At 43.2% G+C, this 13,931-nt stretch overlaps 1 protein-coding gene across 1 annotated transcript in view; it reads left to right on the plus strand.

Annotated features, from left to right (window-relative positions):
* Window positions 1–13,931, plus strand: part of LRRC7 (leucine rich repeat containing 7) — a 588,365-nt gene that overhangs the window by 529,003 nt on the left and 45,431 nt on the right. Inside the window, 2 exon segments of the mRNA XM_020993127.2 lie at window positions 1,918–2,139; window positions 12,147–12,239. Coding sequence (XP_020848786.1) covers window positions 1,918–2,139; window positions 12,147–12,239 — 315 coding nt within the window.

Here is a 13,931-nt window from a genome sequence, read left to right on the forward strand (position 1 = left end):
CCAGCCACTACACTTAGGGTGATGTCTTTTTGGCAATTTCAATTATGAGATTACAAATCTATTGGGGGGAAAATGCTGGACTTAGATTCAGGTAACCTGAGTTCAAATTCCACTTGATATGAGCTACATGGTCATAAGTATCAGCTAATCAGTTAGAACTTTAGTTTCCTGATTTTTTTTATAATGCGAATGACATTTTCACTGCCTGCCTCAGAGGACTGTCAGAAAAGAACTTTTCAAACTTTAAAGTATCATAAAAATGTGAGGGTTTTTGTCATTTTTTTATCTAGACCATAATTTGATTGGTATAGGGTAAAATAGTAGCCTTCATGCTTTTTTTGGTTATGCACTCCTAGGAACAAAAAGCTTTGAGAATATTACCTCCCCCATATTTATGTTGGCTTATCTATAAATTACATGCATGTAATTTATAGATGTAATATTCATTATAAAACATACACTGAAAATGAGATTTTTAAAGGATGAAATCACAGTTGATTCTAGAGTTGCTAGGAAACCACTGGAGTATTGAATGGGGGGGGGGAGTGACATGATAAAATCTGTTTTAGGAAAATCATTTTGACCACTATGTAGAGAATGGGTTAAAGAGGGGGCAGACTGTAGACAGGAAGATAAATCAGAAGGCTATCACAATAGTCACCTGAAAGATAATTAGGGTCTGAACTTGGATGTTGAGAATGAGTGGAGACATGGAAGAGAGATGTGGGGGCAGAAGTGGCCAGATTTGGCAACTGATTGGTGTGAGGGACAGGGAGGACTCCTTATGATACTGAGATTGAGAATCTGGGGGATGGGAAGGATGGTGGTGTCCTCAAAAGTCAAGGAGAATTTGGGAGGAGAAGAAAGATGTATTTGCCATTTGTGACAACCCACCCCACTTGTTCAGCTTCTGCTACTCACTCAATCCCACTCAAAGTGAAAAGAGAGCCAAACAAAACTCTCCCAAGCCCCTGCCCTGGTGTGCAGAGCCCCCCCCCCTTCCCCTCCTGGGGGCGCCTGCTACAAGCACAAGGTGAGCCAGGGATGAATACGGTTGGGGGCTAATGGTAGAATTTCCCCAATGGCACTTGAGCAGCGCTACTGTGGTAGTGACTAGGTTCTAACTGCCCCGAGATGCTGAAGCTTGGCTCATAAGAGGGGCGGTTGGGAGCTTACATAGCCAAAGGACACAGTACAAAGGGGGAGATCTAGGGGATAATGCTGGTCATGGTGGGAAGGGTAGATTACAACCTTTCTCAGCCCCCAGCTGCTTAATCACACAGCCCTTGGAATCAAGCAATAGCCTTTTCCAGGCTCCCTGGCCCAATATCCCTTACCCACAGTCCTTCACAATGCAGGGAACTCCTGGTATGGAAATCCCCTTCACTGATACAGATACCCAAATCATGCATACTTAGGCTCTAAGAAAGTTACCTGGGTCACCAAGAAGGTAAAGGACTGCCCAACGGGAGTCTGTAGATGTCAGAGGTTGAACTGGAGTGCAAGTTTTCCGACTCCAAGGCCATCCTTCTGTTCACTACCCTCCTCCTGCCCCTGCGGTGTGCCTCTACAACACGAATTATCGTTAATTCTTGAACAGCTGCTGCTCATTTTAGGTTGCAGGAGTCAGGCCCTGGGGAGGACAGACTTTGGCGTCTCGAGGCTTTTCAGGCTGAATCACATTAATGCACGCCGTCAGATAACTCTGGATGCACCGGATCTCGTTTTCCTGCGGGACTCACTTTTTCATAAACCTGTGCAGGCAGAGCCTCGCTCTTCGGCCATTCTCTTCCCCGGTTCTGGTCCAAAGTCGATGCTGCTAGGCTGCTTAGCCACTGGCATCCTTCCTCTGCTCTGGACTTCGGTCTCCTGGCCGAGGGTCCCAGTGCCCAGACTGACACAGTCTTCTCCCCACAGGCAGGCAGCCACATCCAGACGTTGATGGGCTCGCAGAGCCTCCAGCATCGGAGTCGGGAGCAGCAGCCGTACGAGGGCAACGTCAACAAGGTGACCATCCAGCAGTTTCAATCGCCTTTGCCCATTCAGATCCCCTCCTCCCAAGCTTCGCGGGGGCCGCAGCCTGGACGGTGCTTAATTCAAACGAAAGGGCAGAGGAGTATGGATGGGTACCCAGAGCAGGTGAGCCGCCGTTTTCCTAACACCCTCAGCACCCACCTGGGCCCATGGTTTTCCTTCTCCTTCCTGTGTGGTTCAGTTTAGCTCCTGACCCCCATGTGAAAGGTTGTAGAAATTAAAAGTGTAATTAAGTCCGCCGTGTTACTTTGGGGCCAGTGATGGCTGTTGCGGGACAGCCCGTTACTGCGGGAGGAGAGCTTGGCTTAGGACTTGGCTTGAAATCCCAGCTCTGATCCTTCCTGGCTGGGTGACCACGGTAAGCCACCTCCACTAGATGAGTGCCCTTCCTCAGCCGTCAAAGGGAGAGGACAGTAACCCCAGCGTGGCTTCCTTCACAGGCATGAGAAAACAGAGCAGGAACCTTAACCTGCCATGTAAATGTGAGCTGTGATTAGTATCCCCAATTAGAGGACAAGGCCCTTTTACCCAGGAGGCCACCTAGGCGCTCTACACAGGAGAAACTGAGGGCACGGGGAGGCAGCACAGCCTATAGGCAAAGGATCCCTTTCTTTAAAGAATATGTCCGTTCTGACGTGTGTGTCTAATACGCACCAAGAGAGGCAGCATGGCCTGACGGAGCCCTGCTCTTGTAGGGCGGAAGGCCTGGAAGCCCTGGGTTCTAATGCTGATTTGTTCTAGGCCCTTGGGCAGGTGCCTGCACCTTGAGACTCTTCTGGCAGCCCCAGAGGGCTCACCTCGAAGTCCTCAGGCATCGAGGTCTGCACCGGTGAAGGGAGTTCCCCCACACTCATGAAAGCTCTTGGAATCTGCTGCGCACACATGAATCCTTATATGGACATAATAATATAATACATGTGTGCATCTTTACTTCATTGACAATGCTTGAGAGGGTCAGGAATCCCATCAGTGCTGGCACTTCTGAGGTGCAGACCACAGACCAACCCCACCTTCTCTCTTGGGTGATTTCGATCCTTATCCTCCCATCAGCACTCCATAGAGGCTCTCCCCGCCCATCAGGACAAAGGCCTTCTCCCCAAGTCCTCTCAACTCCCACAGGCACCAGTGGAGCCTCCTCTTTGTCACCTTGCTTTAAATGAGCAGCCAACCTTCCTTCCAGGTTGCACACCCATATGCACACATACATTACCCAAGCACATCAGTGTGCAATATACACGTACCTATGTGTCCATACATACACATGTGCACACATATTGCTACACTACATGTGTGCATGCATGTGCATGCACAGCTACACCTCCTCCCCCAGTATATGCTCTGTCAATTGCAAACCTTTCTGCCAGAGTTGGGCACTATTTAGCAGAGCACCTGGAGATTTCAACAGCTGGAAATGTAAAACAAATAATCTCCCCTTATTTCAGCGTGTAAAAACATGGGAGGAAAACTCTGATCACTGTGTGCTATGAATGTTCAGAAACCACACAGAATAATTAAAAGGGAAAGCTCTCTTCCACTCTGTCCCTTCCATTCCTAGCAATATAATAAGACAAAATGGACCAAAACAGTCTTATTTTAGGACCAGGACCTTGAACAGCATTAGCTTCTCTTCTGGATGAAAAAGCAAGGAATCAAAATGCTATTATTCTAATAAAAATTAATCTGTCCCATTTCACAGTTTTGTCTTGTTGCTATGATCATTAGTCCAGCTTTCATGGACTTTATAACCAGGATATTTCTTTGACATCAAACTTTTTCAGTCTTACTGAATTTACTTATCTTCCCACCACATTTTTTAAACGTGTCAGACACAATTATCTCTATTTTTAAGCACATTCAAGTGTCAAAATATTTGTTATTTGGTTCCTAGCTATTTTAAACATCATGCTGGATGACCTCGTAGGAACAATCTCTTTCGTCTTCTGGTCTGTCTGATCATTGACCTTTAAGATATAAAACAGGCCAGTGCTTCTAATCTGATTTTTTTCCTTAGGAAATCTGTATAGTTATTAAACTTGTGCCCAAATATTATCAATGTGCACAACCTGTTTCTGTCAAAGGCATCACAGTCCTCCCAGACATCCGGGCTGATGGCTTCAGAAGCATCATGGAGTCTTCCCTTCATATGTTAGACAAATTGCCAAGTCTTGTCCAGTCTTCCTCCAGAGCATTTCTCACATCTGTCTCCTTCCTTCCACCACCCACAGTCAAGCCCCTATTGCCTCTTATCTAGAGAATGGTAGTAGCCTTCTAGCTGGTCTTCCTGCCTCCTATCTCTGCCCCTTCCAGCCTATCCTCCATCCTGCCACCGACATGATATGGGGAAAGCTCAGGTCTTTCCCCTCCTGCTCCAGACCAGGTGCTCCTTATTCCTTCTAGTATCAAGTACTAGTGGCTTTGTTCAGCATTTAAAGGCCTTTACAACTGACTCCAACCTACCTTTCTATGCGCATTATACATTAGTCCCCTTCACAGTGGGGTGTAACTGGCCCCTCTGATGCTCCTTGTACTTGACCTTCCATTTCTGATCCCAAGCCCCAGGCCTGGAATGTGCTCTCTCCCTCTAAATCTCAACTTTCTTTCAAAGCCCTGCCTAAGTGCCACCGGTCCGGATTCTCTTACTTGTTACAGGGTATTTACTTCATATTTGTGCTACGTTTACTCATTCAGGAAAGTTAAGTGCTCTTGGCTTATCTCCTTCCCTTTGTATTCTGCCTTTTGTCATTCTCCGAGGCAGGAAAAGCAAAAGTTGATAACTCCTTCCTCCCTCCCTCCCTCCCCCCTCCTCCCTTCCCCCCCCCTCCCTCCTCCCCCTCCCTCCTCCCTCCCTCCCTTCCCTCTCCTCCCTCCCTCCCTCCCTTCCTCCCTCCCTCCTCCCTTCCCCCTCCCTCCCTCCCTCCTCCTCCCCCTTCCTCCTTCCCTCCCTCCCTCCTCCCTCCCTTCCCTCCTCCCTCCCTCCTCCTCCCCTCCCTCCCTTCCCCCCTCCTCCTTCCTCCCTCCTCCCTCCCTTCCTCCTCCCTCCTCCCTTCCTCCCTCCCCTCTCCCTTCCTCCTCCCTTCCTCCTCCCTCTCCTCCTCCTCCTCCCTCCCTTTCCCTTCCCTCCTCCCTCCTCCTCCCTCCCCCTCCCTCCCTCCCTTCCTCCCTTTCTTCCTCCCTCCCTCCCTCCCTCCCTTCCTTCCTTCCTTCCCTCCCCTCCCTCTGTCCACATAGGGAAGCATATCCTTACCTGCCTGTGCACTGCCCAAAGGAATATAAATTAGATCCCTGAAATCTCGCAAGGTATCTTGGGGTTTCTGGGCTAGGTTTCTTTTTTTTAAAGACCAGTGCCCTGCCTTAATCCCAAATCACTCTGCCTCTTATTGATTGGCCAACAATAGGTCCCAGCCCAAGCCTCACTTGGTCGTTCTTTGGGTTCTGATGGCTCAGAGTGAGTGTAAATAGCAATTGTCTCTGTTTTGGCCAGAAACTCTGAGGGTCTTCCCCTCCCAAAATGATTTTTTTTTACTAGGTAAAAGAGGCTATTCTTTGTTTCATTTATTACCTAGCCTTAGTCACTGAATGGGCGTTGCCTCAAAGAAACTGAGACCTGATTAAAAAAAGGCCATCTCCAGTTGTCCTGATCTATATCTCGCCACTGGACCAATATGGCTCTGGAGGAGAGAGTGAGGCTGGTGACTTTGCACGGCCCTCCCTCACTTAAAGCCAATTCACTCTCAAGGCATTCAAGACATTCCCTTCCTGATGTCCTCTTCAAAAACAAAGGACAACAACAAGCCTTTTGTCCTTCTGCCTAAGCAAGGAAAGCAGAAGTAAAAGTAGTTCCTCCACCTCTCTTTTGTCCCTTTTCTCCTGCCCATTTGCCCCAATCACCATCTCAGCCCTTCTTTGATCTTCCCCTTTTCTTTAACGTAGCTTTTTTTAAAGCCTTTTTGTTGTCCTCAGAATTCTTTGCCGGGGACTGTATGATGCACTTGTAATTATATCCCTTCCCGTGTCCCCTGGTCTCTTTAAAGTTTACATCCCTTGATGTGTTTCCTGCACAGCCAGGCTGATTTCTCCTTTTCTCTCCCCCGGCCACCTGTTCATCCTTCCCTTTCCTCTAAAGCTCAGGACACACCTTTGGAGGTATCCCAAGAAATCCACTGCCCAGGGTCAAAGAGGAAAGCATGAGAAGTGAAAGACAAGGACAGCAAAGAGAAGAAAGCAGGAAGGGAAAGAAGTTATACTTAAATTTCCCCCAAACAATCCCTAGTCTCCTACTGCTATAGGTCAGTTGAAGGCTCTGTTACTATACTAACGCCAATGGCATAATGGTTCGCCTAGAAATGCATTCTAACCATTCTGGTTGTTATTTTCCATAATTTGCAATGCCTTTGAAAAGTCTTTCCTCACTAAGATTCAGGTGGACTAGGGAGAGGGTACCACATTCTGAGTTTTCAAGACTTGGTTCAAATCCTGTCCCCTCCCATGAACAAATCACCTGAGTTCAGTTTTTAGCTTTAAAATGAGAATAATCATATTAATCATACCTATTTCACCAGGAAGTTGTTAGGATCCAATGAGATGAAGCAATTTGCCCACCTTAACATACTATATAAATATTAAATATTATTATCTAGGCTTTTAAAAAAATTCATGTACTTCATAAATACAATTTTGAATATTTCTAAATGCTTTCCTCTGAAAACTCACATCCCTAGAAATGACATAGGGAACAAAGAAGAATTTATCAGAAGACATATAGAAGGTATTAGAAAGAAAGGAATTTTAAAATATTTACAGGAAGAAAATTGTTAACACATTCAGCTTGGAACTAGAAGTGAAGTATAGCAACTTAGTCAAAAAACCAATAAAATATTTGAAACATTTTATGTGGGTTTCAAGCATCTAAAAGTCAACACTCCATCTTCACAAGGCCCATTAAAAGGAAATGGATGAGTCTCAAGACCATGAAGAACGGCAAGGCCTCTAGCTCATAAAAGAATATTGTCACAAAACACTTCTAAGTGGTAAGGAACAATACAGCAACAGCCGTGTACCCAAGTGATTTGCAAAAAGTCAAGAAACACCATCAAGCTAGAATACTAGAAAAAGTAACACATTTTTTAAAAATATTCTTAAAATATACATTTGAAACAACTTTTAAAAGAAGTTAGTAATTATTAGTGTACTGCAAATAAAATCTAATTAATAATAACAGGACAATACACTGAATGAGAAGACAGGAAACCTGCGTCTGAACTCCTTCACTAAATTGTAACCTTGGAAAAGTCACTTAACCTTTAAAGGACAAAGTTTCCCTACCTGTCAAATGAGTCTCAAAATACCTCTTTATAAGAATCAAATGAGCTAATAAATGCAAGATTTATTTGAAAAACAAAATAAATTCATGGCCTAGTCCAGGGGTTCTTAACCTTCTTTATTTTTTTTTTTGTCACATACTCCTTTAGCAGTTTGGTGAAGCCTGTGAACCCTTTCTTTAAATATGTGTGTGTGTATGTATACACACAGACATGTATATGTACATCTACATCATCATATATAGTTTTATATACATATAACCCATTTTATGTATGTGTGCATATATATATATGTATATGAGGCCCATCACACAAACACACACACACACACACACACACACACACACACACACACAGGATTTGGACTAGCTTTCCTCGGAGGTCCCCTCCAAGTTCTAAATCTCTGAAACTCCATCCTACAGCAATCTATCACATATCATAATAATTTATGTCGCATGTAAATTGATTTGGCTGCCTGAGGAAGCAGAGAGGTCTCAGGCTTTTGAGTCCGAGAGAGAGCCTGCATGTGAATCCCAGGGCCAAGCTTCCTCCCTGTGTGACCCTGAGTGAGGAATATTAGCTACTTCTCTGGACCTCCCATTCCATAGCTGTAAAATGACTGGATCAGACTAGATGCTCTAGTTCATTCTGGTCTCCATCTTATGCTGCTGATGGTTTCTTCAAAGCTGAAATCACTCAGAATCAAGAGAATGGGAGAAAACCCAAAGATTGCACTGCCTTCCATTCCACTTGTACCCTTTTAGATCCCATGGGTCTGTGATCTCGTTTGTGAAGACCCCGAGACATTCAGACCTTCTCACCCTCTGCAATTCTTGTCCGTGTTCTATCGATCCTCTATGGAGGAAACCACAAGCTCTTCCTCGCAGCCTTCAGCTTCTTGGCCAACACTTCATATAGTCACTGGCGACAACACTTTCAGGTTCCTCCTGCTGGTGTCACTTGTGCCCACATGGATCACCAAGTTCACCAGCTGCTACTCTTCTCATCTCCTTCTGCCCCTTTATATCTTGTCGTCACCTGATAGGTTCTGAGCCTCCATTCTGACAGTCAGCTTCTTCCTCCTCAGAGCATCTAGCTCTCTCCTCTTCAGGAGGAATTTTAAAAGCCATCTGTCCCACTGTTCTTTTCTTTCTCTTTCTCCTCTGTGGAATGCTCTTCCATGGTCCATCAGATCGATGTGGGTCAGATCTTCCCTCATCCACCTTAAGATCCTTTTTTTTTTCACCCATTGAAGCCTTTTGACTCCTTCTTTAAGAGTCCTTCATTCTCCTTAACAATCTGAGATGCCAAGAAGCATTCTTTTTCTCCCTTTACATTCTCTCCTAGGAGGGAAATCAGCCCCTAGTTGCAACACCAGTCCCAGCTTCTCAGCTGTGGCAGAAATACAAACATCTCACACCTGATACAGGTCACTGCACAGTTCCCCCATTCTCCATAATTGTTGGGATTCCCAGGTTTGTTCTTTGAAACAGTTTTGTGGATGTCTACCCCTCGATCCTGAACACTTGGGTACAACTTTGACTGCCAGTCATCACCTCTGAATAACTGTGTAATTCCATTCCATTTTCTTTTCTTAATCTCAATGAACCACCCCCACCTCCCCTGCATCCTTGTACCACTCTCCAATCTGTTTCACCAATTTGCCCCACCCTCATTCTACTCTAGCAGTTTGATCAACCCTCTAATTGTTTGACTTATCAGTTCTTACTTATCTTGTCTTGCCAACCACTCTCTCCTTCTGGAGTCTACCTCTTCTTGTTCTATTCTACTTCTTAATTCTCTTTAATTGTTTTATATGCTGATTAATAAATTGTCCTTGATCCTGTTCTTATTTTTAGTCTGAAAGTAGAATCTGGACTGTTACCTTGTGCCTGGAGGATTTTCTTCATATTTTCCTAAATTTCTCCAAACTGTTGCCAAATTTTTACTGCCCAAAGTCAACTCATCACCACTTCACTAACTCAAAGCCTTCCCAGGCTACATGAATTTCTACTCATGAAGTCTTTCTCCTTTTTGCTTGGCTCCAGTCCTTCTTGTTTCTCTCACAGAAACCAGGAGCAGAACTTCCAGAAAACTTCCCAGGACTTGTCAAAGCCTATGGCCACCCCCATGTTCTAGGGGATCCCCTAAGCCTAGATGGTAAAACCAGACAAGCCTGAAATTCATTGTTCATTGTTTATATATATATATTCATATAGATATATATATGCCCAGAATCTTGCAAATCTAATCAAATGAGCTTTAAATTAAAAAGGAAGGGAAAGAGAAAAAAAACACCCTATTGGTCTCCAACAATTCAATTCAACAAATATTCATTAAGGACCTGTTATGTGTAAGACATTGTTCTAGGTAATAGGAAATGAAAGCAGGAAACAAGCATTTATTAAGTACTCACAATGTGCCAAGTCTTTACAAACAACATCTCAGTATGATCCTCAGTCTGACCCTTGATGTGGGTTCTCTATTATTATCCCTATTTTGAAGCTGGGGAAACTGAGGCAGACAAAGTTTTGATAACTTGCTCAGATTCACAGAGCTATTAAATTTCTGAGGCCAGTTTTGAACTCAGGTCTTCCTGACCCCAGGCCTAGCACAGTGTATGCATTGTACCCCATCGCTGCCTCAATAGGCATGCCAAGCTAGGGATTCTTTGACAAGGCAGAGCTGAGGATGGAGGGCATTCTCCAGGCCTAGGGATACCACTTCTTCAAAGGCATGGGAAGCAAATGATGAAATGTCATCTATGGCCAATCACTTCAATGGCCTGGGTTCAAAACCTGCTCGTGGCATCTACTAGCTTATGACACTTGACATCTCCATCCCCGCAGACAATTTTCACCAACTCTAAGTTACAGATCTATAGGAACAGAGCATGTTTCCTTGTTAGTAGCTCCCTATGCCAACAAAATCACAGGTCTGGACAATAACAACCACATGAGATAATTCTTCAGCTTGATATCTGGAATAAATGAAGTTCTAGTTTTCCTTGGAATGGAAATACTTTCTAAACCTTGAAAGAAGAATGGAAGTGGATCTAAGGGGACAAATTCCAGATGCTTATCCTATAAATGAATTCTACTACCTATCTCTGTGAGTCCATAAAATATTTCTCCAAAAGAGCCCACAAACCTTTCACATGTTCCAACATGTAACATAAGATTCTCAAACAATGAATAATTGACCTAAATTTTAAGCATTTGGAAATGATTACACATAGAGAAGAGACAAAAGTTCAATGTGCTAATCACACCAGTATTTTTTCATTTTCTACTCATCAAAAAAATCACAGCTAAACTATAACAAAGAGCTAAAAAATTCCTCCCATTTACATCTGACTATTACATTTTAATCATTCATCTGTACCAAGACACAGAAAAAATACAAATTTGTCATAAGCAGCAGTTTTAAACACCCTCTGATAACTCATTTTGAAAAGCACAGCTCCATTACCTAGAAAGTGGTCATTGAAGACATCCTAAAAGTAAAAACATGGTAGCGTGCTTAGGGCAAATGGTTGTTCATTCTAAGCCTGAAATCTATACTCAGAAATCATTCACTAATGACTATACTGTAAAGATTCCATCAGTGGGTAATTCTGAGCCTTAAGTGACCTATTCATTGAACAAATAGGATACTTAACATTGATGAAGATGGAAGTAAGGTTATTCCTTTAATGTCATAAGACCTTGTTGATTTCCATTGCATAACATAAAGCATATTCTTGGGGTCACAGTCAAAGCCAAAACCTATGCTTTGCTGGAATAGACTTAGACCTTGACCACCTCCCCCATGACAATTAGCCGCAGTACCTGGACATAAGCAGAGGCCATGCCAATAACCCACTGTGCTGCAATCTCATTGATTCGATGTCACCTCCAACCATTCAGATTGACACCTGTCTTGTGGGACTCTTGTCCAGGACCCACCATGAGTTCACCATAGAAGGGCCCTCCAACATGTGGCAGGCCTTCCTTGCTTTTACCTGACATTGAGCAGATCCCAATGGAGGATTCTGGCTGCCTATGAGTCGTCCTCAGCCCCTCTTCTCTTCCTTGATGACATCTTTCCCTCAAGTTCTTCTTCAAAATTCCTCATTTGCTTTGTGTTATAACCTGCTTATGTTGCCTCCTGTATAAAATTCATTTTTAATTCTTCAAAGACTAGCACATTCCACATTTTGCTGCTCATAGTCACATTCACAGACTGCTGGTATTAAATATATGGGCTTTTGAGCACGGGGATTTAAAAGAGCTTGGCAACCTCCCAAAGGCAATGAAGTCTACTCTCCTCCCCCTAAACTCATTGGTCACCTCTACCCTTCGTCCCAGACTCAGATACTGATGAACAAGTTCTATGGGCTGTTCATCCAAACATGTTGAAATCTAGGCTGTAGATATTCTTCATCCATTTGGTCTTTTCTGTGTAGATGGTAAGGTTGAGTACCTCTGAGTCTGATAACTACATTTCAATTTTAACTGTCTGGCTGATAGCAGACAGTGTCTTCTGACTGACTCACCATATAATTAATAATAATAATAATAATAATAATAATAATAATAATAATAATAATTAAACCTAATTTAAACCCAAAATGAAGTAGAAAAACCTAATATTTCATAAATGTTCCTACTCTATATCTATTGGGAATGAACGCAATGTGTGAAGAATTTTTAATATTTAAAAAGAATTTAAACTTATGTGAAAGGGGATTACAATGATTTGAAAAGACAATGTTTTAGATATTTTATTACCTTCTCATGTCTTTTAACTTAGTTTTGTGTGAGAATAGAAAAGAATCCTGGCCTTGGATTTAGTATCAGTGGTGGAATTAGTGGACAAGGAAATCCATTCAAACCTTCTGACAAGGTAAGAAATCAATTTTTTCACTGACCATTAATGACAGAAACCTTCCCTGTTGTGAACGTTCATTGAAACCTCTTTAAAAAGGCATTTTTTCCTTTTTAATAAAGTATGCAACTTTGAAACAAGTTATACATTTATTCATCAGTAAGATAAAACTGCATTATGCTGCTTTAAGATATTCTGGCATGAATGTTACAAAAACAGATTTGAACATTACAGTTGTAGGAAATAGATCTCACAAAAACCTTATCCCTGCTATATAACTAGATTAGTTTTTTGAAGAAAACTGCAACACAGTTCCCAACTCACAAAGAATTGGGTTACAGAAGCTAGTAAGTTGCTTGTTTGGAATTTGAAATGCATTTTTCCATAGAAACAATGTTATACACTGAGGTTCAGTTCCAGTAATACCCATGATGTACCAGAAGTGTGAGGACATCATCATTGATAGCAAGATTCCTAAGGGAAGATGCATTTAGGTGTCCACCCTGGGATGCCAGGAACATATTTCTCCTCTACTGTGACCCCAGGAACTAGCTCTCTTCTCCCCTCACCTGCCTGCTGAGCAATGGACACAGGGATTCTTTGAACCGGTAGTGATAAACTCCTGAAGTCCGATCAGGGAATGAGTGAGGTGAGGTGTGAGACAGAGGATGGGGAGGAATTTGGTGGGGACTCTAAGGTGAAAACCAGGATGAAATGAAGATGAAAGGAGTGATCTGGGTCCAAAGGTAAGCAGGGATGGTGAGGGTTAAATAGGAGGAATGGCATTTAGTAATTACTTTCCATTCTTTCTCTTTTAAGGGCATCAGCATAAGGAAAAAGAGTGGGAGGGTGGGGAGAGAAGGGTAGTATTTATCAGCCCTCCCCTTCAACCTCAAACTCATAAGGGAAGCATATAAGTAGAGCAATAACTAAGCAGACACAGCTTGAGCTTTGTGCTGACAGCCCTCGGACCCCAGCATTTAGAAACAACTGAGCTTGGCAAATAGCAAGAATAAGAGCTTAAGATTAGAAGCTGCCAGACCACCTCCTCACGTACACACACACATCCTCACTGTTAGCCAGCTGATCTGCCCCTGCCCTGCCCTGCCCTGTTCCCTGCCCGATCCTCTGCAGTCTCCTCACTGGCAGCCTTATGTAGCAATGTTTCTTCTCTCCAAGGGGCTCGGATCCCTGGGTCTCCACTCTACTGCCAACTGAATTCGTCTTAGACAATTGATTTGACATTCCCAGGCACATTTTGCGTTCTTTAGGCCAAATATATGGCCTGAGTGGGAAAATAGCAGTCTCATGTGTAATCCAAGCAATAGTTATAGATTATTTGCAAATGCACACCAGTTACAAAAGTTGTTGCTAGCTCCATTTAAAAATACTTTCAAAGATGTTGTATATTTAAGGGGCGCTTTAAGGTTCCTACCCTCTGGTGCTATGATTCCAGGAAGATGGAAGCCATCATTGTATTTTTCTCATTGATATCAATCTACAGCGTTAAAATTCAGTTGTCAGAAACAACAACAAAAAAGGACTGTATTTTCTTTTTTAATTATTTTGCCATTGAGCCATGTGATATCCCTCACCTTCACACCTCCCCTTCCATCATAGCCTGCCACTACTTCTTACCTGTCTGCTGAGGTTTCTACTTTAGTCTGTTATGTGGTGAGAAACTGATTTTTATGAAAATATGTATGAAAT

This window comes from Phascolarctos cinereus, unplaced genomic scaffold, assembly GCF_003287225.1.
Source record: "Phascolarctos cinereus isolate Bilbo 61053 unplaced genomic scaffold, phaCin_HiC Scaffold_5;HRSCAF=322, whole genome shotgun sequence".
Lineage (NCBI taxonomy): Eukaryota > Metazoa > Chordata > Mammalia > Diprotodontia > Phascolarctidae > Phascolarctos > Phascolarctos cinereus.